At 41.6% G+C, this 27,486-nt stretch overlaps 2 protein-coding genes across 2 annotated transcripts; both read left to right on the top strand.

The window, feature by feature from the left end:
• Positions 1–1,585: 1,585 nt before the first annotated feature.
• LOC143825322 (vomeronasal type-2 receptor 26-like) lies at positions 1,586–11,775 on the top strand. Its single transcript, XM_077313347.1, has 6 exons — positions 1,586–1,803; positions 2,711–3,002; positions 6,385–7,245; positions 7,703–7,930; positions 9,166–9,292; positions 10,865–11,775. Exons 1-6 carry the CDS (start codon positions 1,586–1,588, stop codon positions 11,773–11,775), a joined length of 2,637 nt encoding a protein of 878 aa, XP_077169462.1.
• Positions 11,776–13,926: 2,151 nt separating this feature from the next.
• On the top strand, positions 13,927–26,245 carry LOC143825323 (vomeronasal type-2 receptor 26-like). The gene is made up of 10 exons (XM_077313348.1): positions 13,927–14,145; positions 16,335–16,604; positions 17,149–17,242; positions 17,341–17,412; positions 17,711–17,900; positions 18,920–19,097; positions 20,393–21,253; positions 21,650–21,877; positions 24,588–24,714; positions 25,335–26,245. The coding sequence occupies exons 1-10, from the start codon at positions 13,927–13,929 to the stop codon at positions 26,243–26,245; spliced, it is 3,150 nt and encodes a 1,049-aa protein (XP_077169463.1).
• The last annotated feature ends 1,241 nt before the right edge of the window (positions 26,246–27,486 follow it).

Below are 27,486 nucleotides of genomic sequence, written 5' to 3' on the forward strand. Positions count from 1 at the left end.
TGTGTCCTAATTCACACAAGAAGGGAAATGCGACTGAATGCAGAACCGGAAGGAATTGGTTGTCATGTAATCTCCCCCTAAGAAGAGTCCCCAGTCTGATTTTCTCTTCACCTATCTGAAGACATGGCTCTTAAAAGCTCATCTGAAACAACTATGCCAAAATTCCCAAAGCTAAGTCCTCTCCCACACTCAACTAACATTCCAAATCACAGGTTTCTGACCCCCATCTCTCCACACCCGCAACCTCATTTGCCACCATGCCATTACAACCCCCCCACACACACACACAAACACACAACAGACATATTCAACCTTTACAAACTGGACAACCCCTCCCTTTCCTCTTACCAATGCCAAGCTCTCTCCATCTTAATAGTTCTCTTCCTTTTTACCTCCCTCTCTCTTTGCTATCCCCCACCCTGCTAGCTCCTGTTGTATCAGCTACAAGGAGCTTTAATTCTAGTATATTATATAATCAGATTTGAGTATGCACTTTATTTCTAATAACATCAGATTGTCCCCATATTTAGGATGAAACATCTCAAACTGATTTTGTCAAATAACCATAGAGACCATAGAGGTTAAATGGCAGATTAGTTTGGCCAATCATTAGAGTATTCAAGTACTGGTCTAATGATACATAAGGCATTTTCTTTATTTCTCCTGCATATATTTTGTTGATTTTAAAATTTAGAAGCTATGTAACATTGTCTTTGCTAATCTTCATAATTTTAAAAAGAGATTTTAATATAGATAATGATTTCTTCATACTTTGGTAGCATTTCCTTTTATCTTTGTATCTATTTGTCAACAACCATGAATCAGGTTTGAATTTGAAGGTCAAGAAGATGCAGGGCTGGCCTGGATTGCCCTTTGTGGTCAGTTCCAACTCTGTGAGTCTCATACTTTTCATAGAGTTTCTAGTTACAGAAGACCAACTCCCACTTCTAAGAAGTACTAGACATCATTGGGAGCTCTATGCTCAGAATTTACAGTACTTAGGCAATGCCTTCTTTATCTTTCCTCCAGGAAATTTTCCCCCAGCCCTGGTACTCCTGCCCTTTTCCTTTCACTGTCCAAAAGCCCTTGAGTCAGACCTAAATTGTAACAGAGAAGGTCATCTTTACTGTTTCACTTGTTAAAGTCTAGTTTTCCTGATTTCTTTTCTCATTGTTCATTACAAGTCTGATTACCACTGAGGAAGCCAAGATTACATATCTGCTAAGGTCCAGTAAACGTATTGTCTTCTGCAAAGTCGCAGAAAACAAGTTAATCTGAGGAGTCCAATAACCTTCCCTGTAATTAGCAAATTCATTCTCATTACTTCCACTTGTTCTTGCTCAATCCCATAGGATCTCTAGTGATTACTGGGAAGGGTGAAAAGCACTCAAAGATGGCATTGGTGTGCCCTCAGTCTAAGACAAGCGCACGGCTGTTTATTCAGTGATGCTCTACACTGTACCATCCTGGCTTTGGAACACTCTAGTGAGTTTGCTTCAATCTCAAGATGTGCTGCTCAGGAATGCTGGAATGTTCACAATGTGACCAGATGAATTGGTGTCTACAAGAAAGATTTCCATGCAAGATGGTGCTATTTGTCACTTCCCTATTAGTGCTGCTGGGGCAGGAGGCATGCGAATCTGTGTCCGTCCAGTGCTTGACTAGACACCCACTTCCTATTGTTCACAAGTATTACCAATCAGGAGACCTCCTCATTGCTGGCGTCATTTCTCTCATTTTTCAGATTTCAGATACCATCGGATTTGAAGGATATCCCTCTCCCAGTTCCTCAGATTCAAACTTGTAAGAAAGATTTTTCCCCATAGATTTATTATTTTTAAAGAATGTAATGAAATACTCCATATATGCTCCCATATGCGTGGTCTCCCTTCTAGTGAATCACTGCCTTGCAATACATTAATTCCTTAAGCAAATCAATGCTTTAATTTAAGGAATCCCAAATTAGGCTATTAAGTTAATGATGGAATCTTATCTCTGACTGAAGGAGCATTCCAGGAGTAGAACACAGTTACACAGGTCAAGAGTACATGGTTAGTCGAACAGAAGCTTTAGCCCAATCAATATGTTTATACCCTGAAAGGAAGGGATGTGGCTCAGTACTACAAGATCTATTTTGAATGTAAAAAGTGTGGATTTGATCCTTGGCATATTCAGTTAAAGGATTTTAGAGTACATTAAGGAAGAACCTGTGACTGGGATAATGGGATGAATGAATGAATGAATGAATGAATCGATAATCGTTACTTTGAGGGACCAAAGATCAGAGTCCCTATAAGTCAGGTTCAAATATACCTGTGTCTCAAATATAAGCTTCCTAAAATGTATGGAGGTAGCCTGTCAAATTTAGCACCCCATGGGTACGTTTCTCTAGCATAGACAACACATCAGAGATTACGTACACTCTGTATTAGACTTCCATAAACACTGGAAAGGTCATTTTCATTTTATTGCCAGTATATATGTCTTTAAAGGAAGAAATATCAGAACCGTTGGAACTGTTATTTGGAGAAGCCAGATTTTCCAGATGTGGTAGCCCTCATAATTGTCAGGCAGAAGGGTAATTTATTTTGTTTTCATTCTGTTTATTTGATAAAGCAAGCTGTTGCTGAAATGCATACAATATCATCTTCTTAAGTCAACTTGCTGGAATGCAGCATCTCTCTCTCTCTCTCTCTCTCTCTCCTTGCAGAGTATATATTCAGCTTTACCAGAACATCCTGGCTTTGGTGTTTGCTGTAAAGGAGATCAATGAACATCCTCAACTCTTACCCAACAGCACTTTGGGTATCCACATGTACAATAACTATTTTAGCCCAAGATTGACTTATCATGCAGCCCTGGAACTTCTCTCCACAAAGGGAAGGTTCATTCCGAACTACAAGTGTGACAACCAGAACAAATTTGCTGCAGTGTTGGGGGGACCAAACTCGGATTTATGTTTCTACGTGGCAGACATTCTGGGCCTTTTCAAGGTTCCTCAGGTAAAATGGTCATTAACATTTCCATTAACATTTCATTTGCTTGAAGAAGTGGTGTCAGGGTCTGAAGGCCAAAACTAGCCTGTATGAAATATCAAAGGTACATCCCTTATTACAGTACACCCCTTTTGTAGAAAACAGTTTCATAATTAGTAATTGAGTATAAGGGGATAAAGGCTATATTATTATTTAAACCTCAAAAAAGTATCTTCAGGAGATTCTGTGCATCCTTAAGTTCTCCCCACCCTTTCCCTATCTATCAAATGCCCAAGTGCTGTGTTGTTTCAGGGAAGGTTGATGTGGGGTCTTGTGCCTCTGCTCCCTGATACAATCTGGCTCCTGCCTGAAATCTCTGTCTCTGAGGCCTTGTGGTTCATGGAATGACAACCAGCCATTAACTTCTTTGCTATTAGAAGATGTTTCATGGTCTGAAGGCAGAAATTGACCTTGTGAAATACCGGACACACATCGTGCATGCTGACCAAGGAACATCATAGCAATAAGAGAGACAAAATAATTAATGGGTATTGGTCTAGCTATGCTGACAGTAATCCATATGATAATGGAAGATATTTCTACCATCGCTTAGGGCATGTGATTGGGAAAATTGACTAAAATATACTCTTCAGCAAAATCACCCCACGAGTTTTCTGATTTTTGGAGGGCAGAATTGTGCTTCCATGTTTTAATCTTACACCACAAAGGATCATCTAGTCTTCTGCTTGACATGTGATAGGTTCTTTGGCCTGTGAAATTTTTACATGGCATAGCATTCTAAATTGCTACCATGTCCATGCTGCCACCAAACCTATGTTTATTTTAATTTCCTAATATCTTATTTTAATAGTTGTGTCCTCTTCAGTTAGAAGTTTCATGGACCAGCATGGAAAAAATATGCAATATGAGGCTGGTGGTGATGATAGTAGTAGTAGTAATAGTAGCAGCAGCAGCAACAGGAGCATTATTAGTAGTAATAGTAGTAGTAGTAAAAAGTAGGGAATTGGGTGAGAATGTTTGAAAAGTCCATTTGTTTCTACACATTATTTTTACATGAAAGCTTTCCCATATTCTGATGTTTACTGAAAAGAAGTCAAAGGGTTTTTTTTTTACTTTGTAAGTTCTTGTGAGACCTTCAAAGTGTAACTCTTTTACAGCAGATAATGTTACTCATTGATTGAAATTGTGGAGTGCTTCTAGCCCTGACCTTAATGGCCTAGAATGATCAAATCTTGGAAGTTAATTTGGTTTGGCCAGCTTAGTAATAATTCAGTTGTCATATTTTATGTTCCTTTTTGATATGGTGAAAATATATTTCATTAAAAAAAGAAAAATGTACTAGTTCCAACAACAAACTGGCTGGTTTTAATTCTCAAACAATGAAAGCTGTTTTGAACACCTTGAGCCGGCTGCTGGGATCAAACTCCCAGTCTCATGGTCAGAGCTTCAGACAGCATGTTGGCTGCCTTACCACTACAAGAGGCTCTTCTTTAGGATAGAGGAAGTGCCAAATTCAAGAGAACTTGGGGAAAAATAGGCCTCATCTAAGAGCGCTACTAGACATTTATTGTCAGAGAACTGAAGCCATAAATATGATACCATCATGGATATTCATTAAATTCCTAGGCCAACTTTTTTGGCTTCCCAATTTTAAAATGGAATTGACATGAATCTCCTTACATTACCATTGCAATAGCTACAGTTATTTATTTTTGATGTGGAAACACATCTACTGGTACAACCCCTGAAATGGAATTGACTACGTATGTGACGTCTGTTTGTTCCACCCCAAGGAACACGTCAGTAGATGATGATGAAGAAGAAGAATTGGTTCTTATATGCCACTTTTCTCTCCCTGAAGGAGGCTCAAAGTGGATTACAATCGCCTTCCCTTTCCTCTCCCCACAACAGACACCCTGTGAGGTGCATGAGGCTGAGAGGGCCCTGATATCACTGCTTGGTTTTATCTGTGCCATGGCGAGCCCAAGGTCACCCAGCTGGTTGCATGTGGGGGAGTGCAGAATTAAACCTGACATGCCAGATTAGAAGTCTGTACTCCTAACCACTACACCAAACTGGCTCTCTAGATGTGTGGACTCCTGTGGACTTGAAAGATGGCAGAGGTGCAGCAAGTAGGGCTCAGTACTGGTCTTTGCAGGTGCCACTATGCAAATTCCTCCTGCAACTGCATAAGATGTGCAGTGGTAGCAGTGCCTGATGACGCCCAACTTTGAGGCCTGCTTCCTGTGCTACCACATTCCCTGCTGCCCATTTTGCAAGGCTTGCCCCAACATCAGGAGTGTGGACTCAGCCTCTGAAGATGCATGACAGCAGTGGTAACAATGAATGGGCTAAAAGGCCTCAAGCTAGACCCATTCCTCTGGTGGCCACAGAAGATGGCAGCTGGCCAGATGAGGCACTGAGCCCTACTTGTTGTGCCATCTCCATCCATTTTTCACAGCCATCCCCACAATTAGGAATGCAGGGTTAAGTGTAGAACATAGGTGGCTGAGGCGATAGCAGTGCATCAAGTCAGGCTAAACACCATCCCTGCCCAGCCATCACTGCCTCCACTGCCCATCTTCCATGCCTAGCCCTGCAATCCTTCAACCATCAGTTCATTGCAGATCATGTGTTTCCACATAATCTGATTCTTAAAAATGTTATTAAATTATGTTTTGATTTCTAGGCCACTCCTACTCACAAGCAGGCTTAGGGTGACTCACAACATATGAAAGTTTCAGATTGCGACATTTAAAACAATTTAAAGTCAATATTTATGCTGATTCGCAGCTCCCTGTGCCTTCTTAATTGGCTCATTAATTGGTATCACATAATTCCATAGTCTTGTCGGGGGGTGATATGGTAGGTGGGAGAAGAAAGAGGGGACCTCAAGAAGAAGAGGAATCAGGGATGAAGGCCATAGTAGTTCTTTTTTTGTCCTGGCTCCAACAATAGACCTGGTGGAAGAGTACCAATTTCCACAGCCTAAATGACTTTGTTAGTTCCACCATAGCCAGGGTCTTTGTGAACAGATGCTATATATTTTCCATTAAATTACAAACAATTTCCAGTGCCATCAACAAAGAGATTTCAATGTGAGAAGTAGCTATAGTTTAATGGTGGTACTTGGTAGTCTCCCATCCAAATCCGGATTCTGCTTACCTTGGGAGATATGATGATAATGGTCTATACCGTGCTGTATTCCCTTCCTTTACATGCTAAGTATCATTAATGAACACTACTCTGTGAAGCCAAAAGTTATATTTCAGATGTTGGTATCAAGTGGTAAAATGTAGCATTGACATAATTTGTCCCTGGCATATTGATCAACGCAGGGATGATTGGATTAGGAAATAATTCTGGCTCTCTCCTTCCTTTCCTTCAGCTCCTCTATGGTTCTGCTCCAGTGATGACCAACAAATTTGAAGGGGCTTTCCTTTACTCGTTATTCCCCAGTTGGACCAGTCAGTACATGGGGATTATGAAATTACTGCTTTATTTCCAATGGATATGGATTGGGGTGCTCCATGGGAATGATGACTATGGGCAGCAATTTGTACAAGAGGTGTTACCCATATTTTCAGAGCGTGGTATCTGCTGTGATTTCATAGCAAATTTTCCACAAATGACTTTTTCTAGTTCTGTATCTGAAATGGAAGAAGGAAACTATAAAATATCCACAGTTGTCATGGGAAGCACAGCCAAAGTTGTGGTGGTACATGGCGAAATTGAAATCATGGTTGTTTTTCGAATATTGCTCAAGGCTGATGAATTTTATGAAATACAAAGAAGGACAAAAGCCAAAGTCTGGATTTTGACTGCTCAGGTGGATTTCACTTCACTTCAATTTCAAAGAAATTGGAAGTTCGACTTCATCCACGGTGCTTTATCCTTTGTAGTTCCCTCCAGGGACGTATCAGGATTTGATCAGTTTCTCCGGGAAAGGGACCCCATGTCTGAAAATGAGGATGGCTTAATTGCAGACTTCTGGAAACAAGCCTTTGGCTGTTCACTGCCCAGGACCCCAGAACTCATGACTGATGAGGAAATCTGCACTGGTGAGGAGAAGCTGGAGAGTCTTCCTGGTTCAGTCTTTGAAATGAGCATGACTGTCCACAGCTACAGCATCTATATTGCTGTATATGTGGTGGCACATGCATTACATGACATGTATTCATCCATGCTGAGACACAGAGCACTGGCTGATGGAGGGAGAAGAAAATTTCTGGCTCGAAAGCCATGGCAGGTAAGGGGTAGAAGGAACTTCAAATCGGGGGGGGGGGGGAGGGGGATAGGTCACCAGAATTGGAGATCAGACAGTCATAACTGAGGGAAAGGGGACCCAGACTGCAAAATATACACTTGGCTCAAAAGCAGACATTCTACTAATTAAGCATCTACCATAACTATTCAGTTCTTACATTTAATGGGTGGGTGGCTAAGATACATGCCCTTTTTTTAGCACACAAATGATCTCAGGTTCAGTCCCCAGAACCACCAGTTAAAGAATCTCACTGTATTTGTAGATTAAGAACTCAGCTTGAGACACAAGAATGCTGCTGCCAATCTGAGTAAACAGTACTGACAGCAGTTTTAATTCTGTTTAAGGTAGCTGCCTGTCCATTAATAGAACCACAACTGGATTCTTTGCACTATGCTGAACTGCTATAATGAAGTACTAATATTCTTATATATGTATCTAGTTCCATGAATTTTTGAAAAGAGTGTCATTCAACAACAGTGCTGGGAACCTGGTTTCCATTGGTCAGAAAGGGGAGATTGAGGCTGGACTTGATATTATCAACTGGGTGACATTTCCCAACGAGTCTTTTCTCCGAGCCAAAGTTGGAAGAATTTGCTCAAAAGCTCCAGAAGACAACATGTTCACTCTTTATGATGATGCAATCATTTGGCCTCGAATATTTAACCAGGTGGGCTCTATATGCTTTTCAGAGCATATTATTTTCCTTTCTTGGAGTTTCATTAATGGTACCTAGTTCCAGTTCTGGAACAGTTCTTCCTCTGTTGTCTGCTAATCAGACAAGTCACATTCTGATCATTTTTTTTTCAATTTTCAATGGAAGGATTGCAAAACCTTGTTCATAGTTTACGACAAATCCTTTTCTTTTTGTATCTTTGTTGATTTGTCTGGGAATAATTCTTACAACAAAAAAATGGTCCATAATTGGAATAGTCATGTAGTGCCTTGATCTATATGGCCCATCCTAGCCCTATAACATCAGATACGAGGTTCCCCCTAGTTAATACTTGGATGCAAGATCACCAAGAAATTCAGGGATGCTGCACCGGCAGCCAATGGAAAACCACCCTTGATCATCTGTTGCCTTGGAAAGATCCTGTAAGTATGTTGTGACATGATGGCACTTCCCATCTTCTGGTAGCAGTCATATTTTCATTTCCTTGAGATCTGTATAGTATGTATTTGTAGTGATAGATTTATTTGTATAAAGCCATAGGCTTTTACAAAATATAAAAATATAAATTTATAAACAGTAAAATTGAATACAAAGAACTGTATAAAAATATAAAATTTAAGACCAAAGAACTGAAACAGCATACATGAGTACAAAGTGCAAGAGTATTAAGAGCCTGACTTACCAATATTGGCCCTAATTTTCCTTGCAGCCAAAGCAAAAAGAATGGTTTTGTATGTTACTTTATATCTGTATAGTATATGAAAATCTATTATTCAAGTATCCCATTGCTTATCAAATGTGTCCCAGAAGATATGTTTTTAGACCATGACAGTAGAAGCCGTTTAAAGGTAAAGGTATCCCCTGTGCAAGCACCAAGTCATGTGCCCGGGGTGACGCCCTCCAGCGTTTTCTTGGCAGACTCAATACGGGGTGGTTTGCCAGTGCCTTCCCCAGTCATTACCATTTACCCCCCAGAAAGCTGGGTACTCATTTTACCGACCTCGGAAGGATGGAAGGCTGAGTCAACCTTGAGCCAGCTGCTGGGATCAAACTCCCAGCCTCATGGGCAGAGCTTCAGACTACATGTCTGCTGCCTTACCACTCTGCGCCACAAGAGGCTCTTGGAAGCCGTTTAGTTACATTTAAAAATGAGTAGTGAAACCCTAACCCTTGAAATATATTTCCAGAATGGAAAAATAAGCCAGTTCCTGTCTTTCATCCATGAACAGGTACAGCCCCGTTCTCTGTGCAATGACAGATGTCATTCAGGCTACAGTAAGAAAAAGAAAGAAGGGAAACCATTTTGCTGCTATGATTGCCTTCCATGTCCAGAGGGGAAGATTTCAGTCTTGCAGGGTAAGGGTTATATATACCAGTTTTGTAAAATATTCTTATTTCTTTCCCTAACATCACATCCCAAACTATTTCATGACTTAGTTTTTGTGATAATTAAACCTATGACTATATCTGCGGTTTTTCATTTTAGGATTATTTTTACCCTACAAGGAGTGATGCTGGGAAAACTGGAGGTGTAAGGGAAACACGGGCCAGTGCCTTTTTAGTCCTGGCCCCAACCTGGTGGAATGAGCTCCCAGGAGAGCTAAGGGCCCTGCCAGATTTGTCAGCCTTCCACAGGGCCTGCAAGATGGAGCTCTTCTGCCAGGCGTATGGTTGAGGCCAGGGCAGAACCTGGCATTCCAACTAGAACCCCTTCCCACAGTTAGGTAGATCTGCATCCACTCCCTTGTGGAAGAAATTTAAGCTCCAGCTGAACAAGGTGGGAGGGGCCTGGTTGATTAGAAGTTGTTGTCGCTTGTCATTTATTGTAAAGTGGGGTTTTACTGGTTTTTAACATTTTATTATGTGAACCGCAATGGGTTCTTAGGAAAAATGGCGGTACATAAATCAAAATAATAAATAAATATAAGTAAATAAATAAATAAAATTAGCTAAGAAACCTTATTTCCATTTCCATTTTGTTTCCGATGGTGAGTGGCTACAGAATAGGCCAGGGTTTCGTGAAACCCTAGGGTTACTTGACAGCCTGGATGGGTTTCCTGAATAAGTGGAATTTAATTAATCTTTTATATCTTTTATATCTTTTTAAAATTTGTTTAGCATCTTTTTGTGATATGACCATATATGGTCATGTGCACTACCTCTCCATGGCCAATGATGGGCCTGGAGGGTGTAGGAAGGAGAGGTTCCCCAGGTGGTCATGTTTCCCAACCATATTCCAAATGACTGCATGACTTGTATGGGTTCTCCAAGCCTGAATAATGTTTCAGGGAGTTCTCAACGGTAAAAATGTTGAGAAAGGCTAGAATAGGCTGTTATAAACCCTGGTGTGTGTAATTTTGTGTGACTGAACAGATGAGTAGATGGGAATTAATACAATTATAAGATGCTCTGATAGGAGCAAAGATGTGTTCAGTTATGAGGTTTACTTGAACAAGGAAAGAAGTCTTATGTGAACTGAACTGGTCCTTTATCATTCATTAGCAAAACATCTACAGGGCCCCTGCTCCCTCCCTCCCAGAAATCCACTCTGTGTTGTGCCCCTGGAACTGTTTGCATTGTTATAGTTACCTTTGTTACAGTTACTAATGTTAATATTATTATTCTTGTGGTTATCTAAATGTTCCTTGTATTGATGAACATTCTGTGTAAATCGCCCTGAGTCTAAAGAAAGGGCAGTGTAAAAATATAATAAATAGATTAAATAAATAAATAAATAAATAAACAAACAAACAAACAAACAAACAAACAAACACATAAATAAATAGCATGGGACTCATGTAATATAAAGATTTCCATGTATTATCAAAATATAAATATAGCAGCACTATGGACTCCATAATTATATAGCTTAAAGTGGGACAATACACAAAGGTCTGATTTGTATCTCTACGCACATTTCATTTTCAGATACCAGTGACTGTTTTCACTGTCCAGAAGACCAATATCCGAATACGAATCAGAACTCCTGCCTGGAAAAATATATAAGTTTCTTGTCTTATGAAGAACCTTTGGGGATCAGTTTGGCTATTTTTGCACTCATATTCTCCTTTATGACAGCTTTGGTGCTCAGCATCTTCATTAAGAACCAGAACACTCCCATAGTCAAAGCCAACAACCAAAATCTGTCCTACATTCTCCTCACCTCACTCCTGCTCTCCTTCCTTTGTGCTTTGCTTTTCATTGGCCGACCTGAGAAATTTTCATGTCTCCTTCGACAAACTACTTTTGGCATCATTTACTCAGTAGCTGTTTCTTGTGTGTTGGCCAAGACCATCATTGTGGTTCTAGCCTTCATCGCCACCAAACCAGGCTCTAGGATGAGAAATTGGGTGGGGAAACAGTTGTCCATCTCCATAATTCTTTCTTGCTCCTTTATTCAAACCACTATTTGTACAGTGTGGGTAATAACTGCCCCTCCATTCCCAGACTTTGATGTGCACTCAATGACTGAAGAAATGATTCTGAGGTGTAATGAAGGATCAGTCTCCATGTTCTACTGTGTCTTGGGCTACATGGGCTTCCTAGCTAGTGTGAGCTTTGCTGTGGCTTTCTTAGGCAGAAAGTTACCTGATAGTTTCAATGAAGCCAGGTTCATCACCTTCAGCATGCTGGTCTTCTGCAGTGTTTGGCTGACCTTTGTTCCAACTTATCTGAGCACCAATGGGAAATACATGGTGGCTGTGGAGATCTTCTCTATCTTAGCCTCCAGTGCTGGCTTGCTGGTCTGCATATTTTTCCCTAAATGCTATATTATTGTTATGAGGCCCGAACTGAACATGAAGGGTCATATTACAAGAAAACAAAATGAAAGTCTTTAAAAAGTCCAAAACACCAATACATTGAAACTTAGACTCACTGAAGGAAAGTGAACAAAATATTACTTTATTCCCTTAAACCTTTGCTTTCTTTTGTTTGTACTGAGATGGCAGTCTATCAGTACTGAGATGAGTGTTTTCTGCTGTGATCTTCATTTAAGAGTCAGCAGTGAAGGACAATGGAGAAAGGACAGTGAAAAGGCATTGTCCTCCCATCCTGAACCTTGCTTAAGCTGAAGTCCTTTCCAGCTAACATCAGTTACTAGTAAACACAAAGCTAGGCTATCTTCTTTCTTGGTTCAATTAAGACTGACCAAAATGATATTTGTCCTGATATCCTCCTGACAGTTTGCTTGAATTGCTAAGAATCCCACACCCTCATAAAACAGAGATGTCTTATTTCTCTTGAATAAAATTTGCTTACATTTCAACTTCTGTTCATTACGGGTAAATAATGATTAATTTTGCCTTATGCATTTTTTCCCTAGATAGTTTTTCTGAGGTTACTGGGGTATTGCCAAATACTTCTACTTAAAATCTATGGAGAGTGTAGGTAAAGAGGCAAGGGTGCTATGATGGCCTCTTCCACTTCTTTCCATCAGAAAATAATTTTCCCTCCAAAAAAAAACCTGTTCTTTTTCAGGCTTAACCATTCAATTGATTAGCAGGGTGGCATTTTTGCCAAGGAAGACACGACTTGCGTTTTGGTGTAAATATGGCTGCAGCTGTTTATTATATCACCCTCCAAAGGTTTGGCCTGACACAGTAAGTAGCCTGACCCCTGGGCTGTAAGGTTGCTTAACCCAAAGCTCCTTGGACACCTTGGGACCCACTCCATCCCAGCCAGGAGAACAGGTCCTCCACGTCTGGAATCCCTCACCAGGAAGTGACCCTATTGAGACCCACCAGGCGTCCACCTCACTTTGGTGCCTTGTGGGTCACTCAGCTACAAGCCCCTGGACATTCAGCCAGGTAGGCCATGTTCGATCACAGCCGGTCTCCTTAAATAGACCCACAACCCCAGGGAGCCCCAGTACGAAGACTGGGCTTCCTGCCAAGAGTCTCTTATTATACCTCATCTGACTGCGAGGAAGAACCACTATAACAAAAACCAAAAATGAACATAGGAAGGGAGGGAAGCTGCTTGTCTGTCTGGAGTGAAAGAGGGAGGGCAACACGTGTGGTGCCTATTAAGCCCCGTGCATGCGCCCTCCTCCTGGGCACACCGCCAGCGGCGTGCTGATGCCTCACTTGCCATGCTTCCTGCCATTCCCCGGGACATTAATGGCAGTCGCAGTGAGATCCCGGCCGCAGATTAACATGGTTTCCTTTATTGAGATACATTTCACCTGGTTCCCTAACCTGTCACTGAAAACAATTGGCATTCAATTCAATCATGGAACATCAAGGAAAGGTGAAGGAGCCCTTTTAACCAAAACCACCGCAACATGGCCCTTGAGAATTGCTCAATTCAAACAATACAAAAGATGTTAGTTAACTCACAGGGAAAGGTCAGGTGGAATGAGGAGCTGAACGCTTTGAAGTTAAACTTTCTCATGGTACATATCTTACTTAAGTATTATTGCCAGTTCTGCATGAGTCTGATACTTAACACAGAGTTTCTAGTTATAACAACAGATATAACAACAGCTACATAATTCCATGTCATTGGGAACTCCATTAACTTTTTGCTGCCCCTCATACATCTCCCATTTGCCTTGAACTGCCTGGAAGCCCTAAAAACAAACCTACCATCTCTAGGCATTCACTTTTAAAGCCTAGTTTTCATGATTGCTTTTCTCAATGCTCATTACAATACTGTTCACCATTGAGGAAGAGTAGAGTGTACTTCTGCTAAGGTGTAGTCTACATATTTTAATCATTACTTCCATTTCTATTTCTCTCCATCCCTTGGGAACATTGGTGATTACTAGGAAGGGGCAAACAGCATTCAAAGATGGCATTACTGTTCCCTCTGCCATCCTTAGCTGGAACAAAACAAAGAGCAAAGCTATCATCTTGTGCTGGTCTATGACTGCAATAAAACTAACTAAGAGCAAAGCTGTCTGCTCACTGATATTTTGCAGAGTACTATCAAGGCATTGAATGAATCCAGTGAGCGTGCCGTTCCATTCCAAGATGTTCTACTAGAGAATGATTGAAGCACAACAAGATAACAAATGCTGGAAGATGGTGGTATTTGTCACTTCAATGTTCATACTGCTTGGGCATGTGGCGTACAAATCTGTGTCAGTTCAATGCTCGACTAGACACCCACTACCTATTGTTCACAAGTACTATCGGGCAGGTGACCTGCTCATTGCTGGAATTGTTTCTAATGTGTTTAAATTCTCTGATACTTCCACATTTGAAGTGCGTCCCTCTCCCAGTTCTTCTGATTCAGTCCTGTAAGAAGGATTTCTTTTCTCAATATTGCATTATTATATTATTTGCATTGTCATGACTGGTTGAGCATATGGTTTCCCTCCTAGTGAATCTTCACCTATAATTGCAATGGTTTCCTAAGAAAATCTATGTGATCTCCTCAGTTTGGATGCTTACATGACAAACAACCTACACAAACTTTTGTAGACTTGTTGATTTAATGCCAGAATCTTGTCTCTGATTCAAGGAGCTATTAGAACACACATTCACAGGACAAGTTTGCATTGTTGGTTGAACAGAAGCTTTCGTCCAATTCAGAATGTTTGTCGTTTGAGAGGAGGGACATCGTTATAGCATGGTTATAGCATATAGCATCTGCTTGGTATGTAGAATATCCTGGGTTGATTATTGGCTCATTCATTTAATGGATATGAGAGCACGTTATACAAAAGAACTCTGCCTGGAATCTGGGAAACCCCTGCTGCCATTATGAGTAGACAATCCTTGCTTTGATAGACCAAACGTCTAATTTCATATGTCAGCTTCAAATGCATCTGTATCTCAAATGTAAGAGTTCTTAATTCTTAGAAGCAGTCTCTCAATGTTGAACCTGCTTGTGGATCTGTCTGTGGCATCCAGAACACATTGCAGATTACAGATCCTCAGAATGATGCTGCAATAGCCATTTGAAGGCCTTTGTGAATGTACTGCTGGTCCATAAGGCTGTAAAGGAAGAGGTCTCAAAACCATTTCACTGCTAAATCTGCCATTTAGAGAAATCAAATGTCCCAGATGTAGGTGCCCTCTTAGGTATCAAGGCCTCGAGACTATGGAATTTGTCTTCCTTCCATTTAGTTTGTAAAACAATAACTATTTTAGCCCAAGAGAGAGCGATGACACTGCAATGAAACTTCTTTCCACTAAGGGGAGGTTCATTCCGAACTACAAGTGTGACCACAAGAACAACTTAGTCACAATTTGGGGGGGGGGGAACCAAACTTGAATTTGTGTTTCTTCATGGCAGACATTCTGAGCATTTTCAGGATTCCAGAGATAAACTGGCCTCATAGTTCATGGAATGACAACAAGCCATAAACATTTCTTTTTCTTTTAGAGGAGATTTCATGGTCTGAAGGCAGAAATTGGCCTTTGTGAAATACCAGAGTCCAAGGGACATCACAGAATGAGGATATAGAATGGAGAGCCAAAATAATTAATAGATGTTTGTTTAGCTTTGCAGACTATAATCAATATGATAATGGAAAACATGTCCATGATCTCTTAGGGCATGTGATTGTGAAAATGTCCATGATCTCTTAGGGCATGTGATTGTGAAAATGTGACCTGTGATATGTTCTTTGTACCATGCAGGGGCAGCTCTCACACAGCAGGGATCTGCAGCCTCCAAGCGTCAGAGGGAAGTGGAAGGAGGAGGGGTTGGTCAGGGGTAGGGAGTGGAAGGCAATTGGATGGCTGATGGACAGACAGGCATGCTGGTTGGAGGAGGAGGCACTCAGGGGCAGAACAGTCTCCCTTAGTTTGTGGTAAGTGCGGAGGACATGCTCCTCCTCCAAGGCGTTACCACTGCACTCGGCTCTCAAAGGGCATTAAAGCTGATGTACGAATGTGGCCAGAATTTCTATGGAATTATAATGGGGTGACCATCTGGTTCAGTCTATTGTGGCTGGGGGATTCGGTTTTGGGGGATTTTAAATTAATAGTTGGTTTGCCCAACAGTGGCCGGCATGCTGGACTGCAGATTTTTGGCAAGACCTAACTTTTTGGCAAGACCTAACTATCCTGCTGTTTGTGGTTCTATGGAGGGACCTGTTTGCCAACAGGAGAGTGACCTTCTGGTGTGACAATCAGGTGGTGGTTGGGATTCTGAACACACATACAGCCAGGATGTGCTTGGTCTGATGCTTGGGTTTGACCTATCTCAAGGCCAATATTTCTTTGAGGGCTCAGAACATTGCTGGGATCCAAATGAAATAGAAGATGCTCTCTGAAGCTTGCAGCAGTCTTGGTCGATGGAAGAGCAACTGATACTCCATTTGCTGGTGCATATAAAGGGGTGAAGAGTCTAACACTTGACCCTAAGGGTTATTCTAGCGGGCTTGTCCTTTTTTATTAAAGCAATGTAGAACTTGGATCCTGGGGCTTTGTTTCTTGCCCAGAGGATGGTGAAAGGCTGGGCCAGGAAGGCCCTGACAATGTTTGATGCCAAGAAGCCAATTACATGGGATATTTTGGAAGGGCTAGTACAGCAGTTGATAGCAGTTTGTTCCACACTGCATGAGGTGGCTTTATTTAAAGCCATGTTCACATTGGAATTTCACGGGTCATTCCACTGTGGTGAGCTTGTGGCACTGTTACGTTTTGCTGGGGTGTACACAGCTCTGAGAATTGAAGATGTGGAATTCACCCATCATAGACTCTTCATATGGGTGTGGAGGTTCAATACGGACCAGTTGGACAGAGGAGCAGTGGTGTAGCTACACAGGGAGAGCTATCATGCTTTATGCTTTGGAGCATTCCCGTGTTTTTAGCTTTGCAGTCTCCAGGTACGGGCACATACCTGATCCACAGGGATGGACAGTGTCTCTCCATATTTCAGTTCACAGTCATGTTAAGGCAATGCCTGGGTCATTTGGGTTTGAGGTCGGAATGTTATGGCACACAATCCTTCTGTATAGGGGCTGCCACATAGACGTTTGAGGATGGGGACTATCTGCAGGAGATCATGTGGCTTGGATGTTGGAAGCTGCATGGCTTTAGGGCTTCCATTTGTCCTGGCATGTCTCACTATTTCCCCAGCCCTGGACTAAACATAAAATTATCTCTTGTCCAATGGCGGTTCTTATCATAGAGTTTCTTGTTATACCAAACGCTACCATTGTCTCTTCTAAGTAGATCTAGAAATCACTGGAAACTCTATGCTCAGAATTTGCACGAAAGATCCAATGTGTTATTTTTCCCGTTTTCCTGCAGGAACTTTGCCCCACCCCACACCCCGTTCTCCTGGCCTTTGCCTTTCACTGCCTAATGCCCTTAGTAACAGATCTAATTTGTGTCAGAGACGAGTGTATGTAATCTCTACCATTTCACTTGTTTAAGCCTTGTTTTCCTGGTTGCTATTCTCATTACTCATAAAAGTATGATTACCACTTTCATATCTGCCAGATTTAGTCAACATGTCGTCTTCTGCAAAGTTGCAGAAATCATGTTCATCTGAGGAGGAAAATTACCTTCACTGTAATCAGCAAATTCATTCTCATTACTTCCAATTTTTCTTTCTCCATCCCTTGGGGTATCCAGTGATTACTAGGATCGGGAGGGGAAGCACTCAAAGATCTTTCTCGGCCACCCAGAGCTGGAAAAGGGCTGTTTATTCCATGATTCTTTACACTGTACCATCCTGGCTAGAGAGTTTGCTTCCATCTCAAGATCTACTATGAAGGAATGCTGGAACGTTCACTATGTGACCAGATGAATTGCTGTCTACAAGAAAGATGTCCATGCAAGATGGTGCTATTTGTCACTTCCATATTAGTGCTGCTGGGGCAGGCGGCATGCAAATCTGTGTCTGTTCAATGCTCGACTAGACAACCCCTTCCTATTGTTCACAAGTATTACCAATCAGGAGACCTCCTCATTGCTGGCATCATTTCTCTTATTTCTCAGTTCTTAGATACCCTCACATTTGAAGCATGTCCTTCTGCCAGTTCATCAGATACAGTCCTGTAAGAAGGATTTTTCCCCTGTAGTATAGATCAATTAAAAAAATTAATGAAATGATTCAGATATGATACTATATGCATGGTTTCCCTCATACTGAATTGTTGAAAATACATGAATTCCTTAAGCAAATCAATGTGATCTTCTTAGTTTTAATGCTTTAATTTGATGAATTCCAAATTAGGCTACTAATTTAATGGTGGAATATCATCTATGATTCAAGGAGTGTTCCAACAGTAGAACACAGTTACACAGGAAAAAGTTGATATTTAGTTGAACAGAAGCTTTAGCCCAATCAATATTTTTGTACCTTGAGAGGAAGGGACCTGGCTCATTAGTACTAGATCTTCTTGGCATGTAGAAATTGTGGATTTGATGCATGGCATATTCAGTTAAAGGATCTGAGAGCAGACTGTATTAAGGAGGAACCTCTGACTTATATCCTAGAGACTTGGTGGCAATAAGGGTAGACAATCGTTTCTTTGATGGACCAGAAATCTGAGTCCATATAAGCCAGCTTCAAATGTAGTTGTGTCTCAAATATAAGTTTCCTAAATTGGAAAGAGACAGCCTCTCAAATTTAGCACCCCTTGTGTGTATTTCTCTAGCATGGAAATTACAGACACTTTGAAAGAAACTACCATAAACATTGGAAAGATCTTATTCGTTTTATTGCTCACATGTATGCAAAGCAAGACTTTTCAAAACAATTCCACTGTTCAAACTGCTATCTGGAATAGCCAGATGTTCCAGATTGTGGTAGCCCCCATAGTTGTCCAGACTCAGAGCAATTCAAGTTACTTACCTTCATTTTATTTGGTAAAACAATATATTGCTGAAATGCATGGAATGCCATCTTAAGTCAACTTGCTGTGATGCAGCATCTCTCTCTCTCTCTCTCTCATTGCAGAGTATACATTCAGCTTTACCAGAACATCCTGGCTTTGGTATTTGCTGTAAAGGAGATCAATGAACATCCTCAACTTTTACCCAACGTCACTCTGGGTATCCACATCTACAATAGCTATTTTAGCCCAAGATTGAGCTATCAAGCAGCACTGGAACTTCTCTCCACTAAGGGGAGGTTCATTCCGAACTACAAGTGTGACAACCAGGACAACTTAGTCTCAGTGTTGGAGGGACCAAATTCTAATTTATGTTTCTATGTGGCAGATATTCTGGGCCTTTTCAAGGTTCCACAGGTAAATGAGCCTCATGCCATTAATATTTCCTTTGCATATAGTAGAGGCTTCAGGGTCTGTTTTGTGGAATACAGAATTATGTTTCCATTTTTCAGTTGTGTACCAGAATACAAAGATTAACCCATTGCTTGACATGTGCTCTTCCTTGTCTAGTGAGGTTTCCTGTGACCTAGCATTTTAAAGGCTCCAATACCTATTCTACCATCATCCCTTTCCCTATTTAATCTGAATGCACCCAATGCAGTGCAAACACTTGCTGAACCAGTAACCTTCCCTTGATGTACTAACTCCTTTTCCTTTTTGAGGTTGTAACTTTTTAATATATATTTATTTAGAAAATACAGGAAAATGCTACTTACATATGGAAGTTACTATTTAAAAACAGTTTCATAGAACATAAATGTAAGTGTACATTTAGAAGTACACTTCTAAATGTACACTTATTGTACAGAAATGTACAAATGTACACTTTGTGTACACAAATGTACCCTTTGTGTACACAAATGTACACAAAATGTACAGATATTATATGAAATTCATAATTAAGAAACAATTCCGAGGACCCTGCCCTCAACCCGGCTTTTTATCTTTGATTCTCTTGTTATCTACAATCAAGTATTGGCCTCCAGTTTTTCCTAAATTCTACTGTTGATAGGTTATCAAAAAGGTAAGCTTTGCCATTGTGTTGTAATCTTACAATGTATTTAACCAGTCTATAATATTGGATGACTAATCCTTTTTCCTGCGTTTTCTAGCTGGCTAGCAGTATGTGTTGGACATGTGTTATGAATTTTAATTCTCTTTGGTAACATTCATATGAAAATCTCTCCCTATTGCTTGCTAATTAGCTTCAATTTAAAGGTGATGGATTATTGGGTTTGAAGACTCTTCTTTTGATCCTCAGTCGTAGTAGATTATGAAAAAGATTTTTAGAAACAAGAGCACATTTTGTGGGGGGTTAAAGCTTTTCACCTGTAAAAAGTGGGCTGTTAAGTGTAATAAAAATATAGAAAAAGTTGCTGAAGTAGATTCCAGATGACCAATAAGAGGGAATATCATTAGATCATTCTTAAATGTGTCATCAACACTTCTCAGATCTGAGAGTACTGGGATATACCATGCCATTTCTCCTTATAACTGACATTTTCAGGATTTATTTTTTTAACTAGTTTATGAAGGCAAAAGTTGTGATGTGGAATTTGGAAGTAAGGACTTTGGCATGAATATCATTTGTTAATGGTACATTCATCAACCCTACCCAAATCACTTTCTGCTATTTCTTTCCTTTCCTTCAGCTCCTCTATGGTTTTGCTCCTGTGATGACCAACAAAAATGAAGGAGCTTTCCTATATACGATGTTCCCCAGTTGGGATAGTCAGTGCATGGGGATTATGAAATTACTGCTTCATTTTAGATGGATATGGGTCGGCGTGATCTATGTAGATGATGAATATGGGCAGCAATTTATACAGGAGGTGTACCCTATCTTTTCTGAGCATGGTATCTGCTTTGATTTCATAGCAAAGTTCCCAGCAATGACTTTTTCTAGTTCTCTTTCAATAATAGAGGAAAGAAACAACAACTTATCCGTTGTTGTCATGCTAAGCACAACCAAAGCAGTGGTGGTACATGGTGAAATTGAAACCATGGTTATTTTTCGATTATTGCTGAGGAATGCGGAATTTACTGAAATATCCATGAGAACAAAAGCCAAAGTCTGGATTTTTACAGCCCAAGTGGTTTTCACATCATTTGCAATGCAGAAAAATTGGGATGTAGACTTCATCCACGGTGCTTTGTCCTTTGCAGTTCCCTTCCAGGAGGTGTCAGGATTTGATCAGTTCCTTCGGGCAAGAGACCCCACCTCTGAAAAAGAGGATGGCTTCATTGGGGACTTCTGGAAACATGCCTTTGGCTGTTCACTCCCCAGTACCACTGAAGCCATCACTGATGATGAAATCTGCACTGAAGTGGAGAAGCTGGAGAGTCTTCCTGGGTCTGTCTTTGAAATGAGGATGACTGCCCACAGCTACAGCATCTACATGGCTGTCTATGTGGTGGCAGATGCATTACATGCTATGCATTTATCCATGCTGAAGCACCGAGGATGGGCAGATGGAGAGAGAAAAAAGCTTCTGAATCAACAGCCATGGCAGGTAATGTCTATAAGGCACTTAAAGGTAGAGTAGTTGAACAAGTAACCATAGACTGCAAATGATCCTTTTGGTGCAAAATCAGACATTTTAGTATTTAAACATCTTTTTCATAACCATTCAGTACTTACATTTAAGGGGTGGAGCTTTTTCTTACAGGCTTGTCATACAGGAAGTCCTCAAATGCAATCCCATTCATCTCCAGGGGAAAAGTAGGCAATGAGGAACTCTTCTTCCTGAGACCCTGGAGAGCTGCTGCCAAACTAGGCAGACAGTACTGCCTGTGTTAACATAGCTTACTATAGTTTAAAGGATATCCATTAAGGGATAAAAATTTGATTCTTATGACTGGACTTAACTGCTGTAACCAAGTATTAATATTGTTATATATGTATCTAGTTCCATGAATTTCTGAAAAGGGCATCAATCAACTACAGTGCTAAGTACCTGGTTTCCCTTGATTCAAGTGTGGAGCTTGAGACCGGACTTGATATCATCAACTGGGTCACATTTCCGAACAAGTCCTTTCTTAGAGCTAAAGTTGGAAGAACTGACTTCAAAGCTTCAGATGATAAAGTGTTTACCATTCATAAAGATTCAATCATTTGGCCTCAGATGTTTAATCAGGTGAGCTTTATACCATTTCTGGAACATATCATTTTAGATTCCTGAAGTTCCAAGGCTGTGTCCTATTTTAGCCCACCCTGGGCTAACTGGCACTGTGAGATCCAAGCCTCCCCAGCCGGGTTGGCCCTGCTCACAGACTTGCCACCTCGTAGGGAGGTCCCCAACCTAGGGAGTCCAATGTGCAGACCGAACTCCCACCAAACAGGCTCCATCCCATGCCAAATCCACAATCTGTGACAAAATTCAATATGAAGACATCATCCAGTGGCAATACAGATATAAGTTTAACAGCCAACAAAACAGGATGGGTAGGAGGGAGCCTGGTGCAAGAAGCAGGGCTTCTCCATGTGGTGCCATTTTAGGTGCCCTGATCCCATGCCTAGGCACCAATGGGGCAAGCACAGCACCCACCTTCCTGCCACCCTAGAACCTTGCCCCCCCCAACATGTCTTCTTGCCACATGCTCCTCGGCTACATCAATGGAGGCAGCTGCTAAGTCTTTGCAGCTTTTTCTCAATTTGAATTCATAGCATTACCACATTTTGAACCTACATGGCATTGCTTTCTACTTCTCCTCTTTGGTGACCTACCCAAGAGTGAGTGATACTGCATAAATGGAAATCAATACCGTTATAAGATGATTCGAAAAGATGGAAGTTTTATTAACTTCCAGTTTCTGAACCTGAAAGGTGATAATTTCAACCGTGGTGTCTTGATTTGGATAGTCCAAACACATCAGATCTCGTTAGCTAATATCTAGCCTATATCCTGATATCTAGCCTATATTGTTGTACTTGTAGTTTATACCCATTACTGCATGTCCTTTCCTCTGCAGCCAATGGGAACAGCATCCTGCCCTTCTCCAATGACAACCTTTCAAATACTTAAAGAGGGCTATCATGTCCCCAGGTTATTCCTGGTTAATCCCTGGTTGGGGGACTGATAAAGATGTTCAGGTTTACTACACAGCGGCAGCCTATAACTCAACATCTTTTTTTTTTTTTAAAGCCTACAGGGTCTCCATAAGTTCGTTTTGACTTTGATGGCACTTCCCACATTTTGGTGCCAGTCATGTTTTCTTGAGATATGTATAATAATAGGGACCAAGCCTGTTGTACTTGTAAATAAAATGGGGAGTTAGGTGTGCTTTTGGGGCTGGGGGGAAGGCTTTCCTCCCCCGGGCCCAGAAGTGCACTCGTGGCCTCCTCGAAGGCTGGACTCTGAGGCATTGTATGATTTTGAAGTCCTACCTCCAAAACTCCAGGAATATTTCCAACCCAGGGGTAGTCAACCTCCAGTTGGTGCCTGGAGAGCTACTGGAATGATAGCTCATCTTCATAGTATAATGATCTGCCCCCCCCCCCCCCCAGGCAGAAAGGGCTACTTTGGACAGGGTTGTGGTAGAGATGAAAAATTTAAGGCCTCCCACACAGGTTGTTGTTGAATTGAAAGAATTGAGGCCTACTGCACAGGGTTGTTGTGCAGATGAAACAGGAGTCAAAAGAACCTCCACAACAGCATCCAATTTCATCTGCAGAATAACGCTGTGCAGTGGCCTCAAATCTGCAGAGAGTTGCAAAGAAGAAATACACATGGATTCGCTGTATCTAACCCCTGGCCAGAACAGTATTTTAAATGAGAAGGCGCTTTTCTGTGGTCTCCCTGTCAGCCATTTGGCAGAAGGAAAAATCCCCCTCCTCAAAAGGAAAGCCCACCCCCATGCCCTGAGGCTCCCCTGTGTTGCTCTCGGAAATGCCTTAGTCAGGGGCTGTTAAAGGCTCTGTTTCAGCAGGCCTGAAGGGAGGGGGAGGGAGCGAACTCACCAGCCTCCCACCAGCTCTGTCAGTGTTCTGAGGCAATTTACAGTTGGACCCTACTGACCTCCTCTCCCTGCGGTGGTCAGGAGCAGACTGGCAGCGATGTCTCCTGACTGCCCCTGGCTGGGCTGGGTGAGCAGGTTGGGAGGTGCTTTGTGCTACCCTACTGGATGGAATTCTGGTCTGTCTTGGACCCATTATGCAAGGGGGTTTTAGCGCACATTCGGGGTGGAATGGCGGCGACTAAAATCACGGATAACGCACGGAGCCGGCTGCAACCGGCTGCAGCTTCGGTGCATGCCGCCGAAAAAGCCGCGTCAGTGAAACGCGGAAGAAAGCGCAGCTTCCGGGTGAGCGGGGCGCAACCAGACGCGGCGCCCGGATCGGCGCGTGCATAATCGGTTACTCTGGGTTTTGCCGCCGTCGCGCCCCGCCCCGTGTATAACCGGTATGCGTCGCGTCTTCCCCCTCCGCGTTTTCCATGTGACCTGAAATCGCCGTTTCGGCGGCCGTGCATAATGGGCCTTGGTGAGACCCCAATCGGAAGGTGCTTTACACCTTCTAATTGGCTCCTCACCCGACTGGCTGGAATTCTTGTCAGTCCATGGGCAAGGGGCCAATTGTTGGCCTGTTTCCTATCCTGGACTCAGGCCACCCCCCTTAGCCTTACTGTTTTATTTATACCACTTCCCGAGCACTTTACAGATATGTAATTCTGATGGAAAGCATTCAGGTATCCTGTTGCATATCTAGTGATCTCCAAAAGATATCCTGTTAGGCCCAGTCAGGGGCAACCCTCTTGTTACACAGGAGACTGACCAGTGATAACACCATCTCTAGAAATATATTTTGTGAATGTGAAAAACCTACTCCTGTCTTCTGTCTATGGACAGGTGCAGCCCCTTTCTCTCTGCAATGACAGGTGCCAGTCTGGCTATAGTAAGAAAAAGAAAGAAGGGAAACCTTTTTGTTGCTATGACTGCCTTCCATGTCCAGAAGGGAAGATTTCAATCCTGGAGGGTAAGGGTTTGAACACACCAAGTTTGCAAAATATTTCTGCATCTTCTCCTAATATCACATTAAAAATAAATCATCCGAAGGCTGGTATTTAGTAATAATTACAGCTATAATATATTTGAGGCTTTTAATTTTAGGTTTTTAAAAAAAGATTTGGAAGAGTGCTTCGGAAGAGTGAAGATGCAGGCTAAATGTTGTTGATATTACAGAAATTGGCATGTTAACAATGAAACCTGTTTTCCATTTTGTTTCCAGTGGTGGTGAGTGTTGCAGATATGATACAACAGGCTGTTACAACCTCTGGGATATGTGTGATTTAGTGTGTTATATGTGCAATCAATCAAATGTTTAGGTGGACATGCTTGCATAAGGTGGACGTGCTACTGACTTCCAGGTTCTGAAATTAAAAGACACATTCAGTGATGAAGTTTAACTGACCAAGGACAAAAATCATATATGAACGGTGCTGTTCCTGTATCATTCATTAACAGGAATCAAAAATAATAATTGCATGACTTGTGGAAAGTTTCCATGTAACAGCCCTATGGACTCCGTAGAAATATAGATAAATGCAGTTCACTATAAAGAGGGCTGACATATCTCTATTCACATTTAATTTTCAGATACCAATGACTGTTTTCAGTGTCCAGAAGATCAATATCCAAATGCTAATCAGAACTTCTGCCTGCAAAAACAAATAAGTTTCTTGTCTTATGAAGAACCTTTGGGTACCACTTTGGCCAGTTTTGCAATTTCTTTCTCTTTTATGGCAATTTTAGTGCTCAGGATCTTCAATAAGAACCAGGACACTCCCATAGTCAAAGCCAACAACCGGAATATCTCCTACATTCTCCTCATCTCCCTCCTATTCTCCTTCCTTTGCACTCTACTTTTCATTGGTCAACCTGGTAGGCTGTCATGTCTCCTTCGACAAATGACTTTTGGCATCATCTTCTCGGTGGCCATTTCTTGTGTGTTGGCCAAAACCGTCATTGTGGTTCTAGCCTTCATCGCCACCAAGCCAGGCTCCAGGATGAGAAACTGGGTGGGGAAACGGCTGGCTATCTCCATAGTTCTTTCTTGCTCCTTTATTCAAACCTCTATTTGTACAGTGTGGGTAATAACTGCTCCTCCATTCCCAGATTTTGATGTGCACTCAATAACTGAAGAAATAATTCTGAGATGTAATGAAGGGTCAGTTGTCATGTTCTACTGTGTCTTGGGCTACATGGTTTTCCTGGCCATTGTGAGCTTCACTGTGGCTTTTTTAAGCAGGAAGTTACCTGATAGTTTCAATGAAGCCAGGTTCATCACCTTCAGCATGCTGATCTTCTGCAGTGTTTGGCTGACCTTTGTTCCAACTTATCTGAGCACCAATGGGAAATACATGGTGGCTGTGGAGATCTTCTCTATCTTAGCTTCCAGTGCTGGGTTGCTGTTCTGCATATTTTTCCCTAAATGCTATATTATTCTTATGAGGCCAGAACTGAACATGAAGGGTCATATTACAAGAAAACAAAATGAAAGTCTTTAAAATGTCCAGAACACCAATACATTGAAACTTAGACTCACTGAAGGAAAGTGAATAAAATATTACTTGATTCCCTTAAACCTTTGCTTTCATTTGTTTGTACTGAGATGGCAGTCTATCAGTACTGAGATGAGTGTGTTCTGCTGTGATATTTACATCTTCATTTAAGAGTCAGCAGTGAAGGACAATGGAGAAAGGACAGTGAAAAGGCATTGTCCTCCCATCCTGAACCCTGCTTAAGCTGAAGTCCTTTACAGCTAACATCAGTTACTAGTAAACACAGAGCTAGGATATCTTCTTTCTTGGTTCAGTTAAGACTGACCAAAATGATATTTGTCCTGATATGCTCCTCAAAGTTTGCTAGAATTGCTGAGAATCCCACACCCTCATAAGACAGAGATGTCTTATTTCTCGTGAATAAAATTTGCTTACATTTCAACTTCTGCTCATTACGGGTAAATAATGATTAATTTTGCCTTATGCGTTTTTCTCCCTAGTTAATTTTTCTGAGGTTACTTCTACTTCCACTTAAAATCTATGGAGAGTATAGATAAAGAGACAAGTCCATAACTGCTTGGTTTGTTAAAACAGGGTGATTAATCCCTTGATCCGTTAATTTCTGTGACTGTGTGTATAATTTTGTAAATTGACATCAAATAAGTAGTGGCATATAGTGTACAGATTTTTTCAACTTGTTTCATTTAGAATTTCCAGGAGCCCATGTGTCTCAAATTCAGCATTTTTGCAAGGGTGCTATGATGGCCTCTTCCACTTCTTTCCATCAGAAAATAATTTTCCCTCCAAAAAAAACCCTGTTCTTTTTCAGGCTCAACCATTCAATTGATTAGCAGGGTGGCATTTTTGCCAAGGAAGACACGGCTTGTGTTTTGATGTAAATATGGCTGCAGCTCTTTATTATATCAACCTCCAAAGAGTTGGCCTGACCTGACACAGTAAGTAGCCTGACCCCTGAACTGTAAGGTTGTTTAACCCAAGAGTCCTTGGACACCATGGGACCCACTCCATCCCAGCCAGGAGAACAGGTCCTCCACGTCTGGAATCCATCAGCAAGAAGTGACCCTATTGAGACCCACCAGGCGTCCACCTCACTTTGGTGCCTTGTGGGTCACTCAGCTATGAGCCCCTCGCCATTCAGCCAGGTAGGCCACGCTCGATCACAGCCGGTCTCCTTAATTAGACCCACAACCCCAGGGAGCCCCAGTACGAAGATTGGGCTATAACAA

Source organism: Paroedura picta, chromosome 16 (genome assembly GCF_049243985.1).
Source record: "Paroedura picta isolate Pp20150507F chromosome 16, Ppicta_v3.0, whole genome shotgun sequence".
Taxonomy (NCBI): Eukaryota; Metazoa; Chordata; class Lepidosauria; order Squamata; family Gekkonidae; genus Paroedura; species Paroedura picta.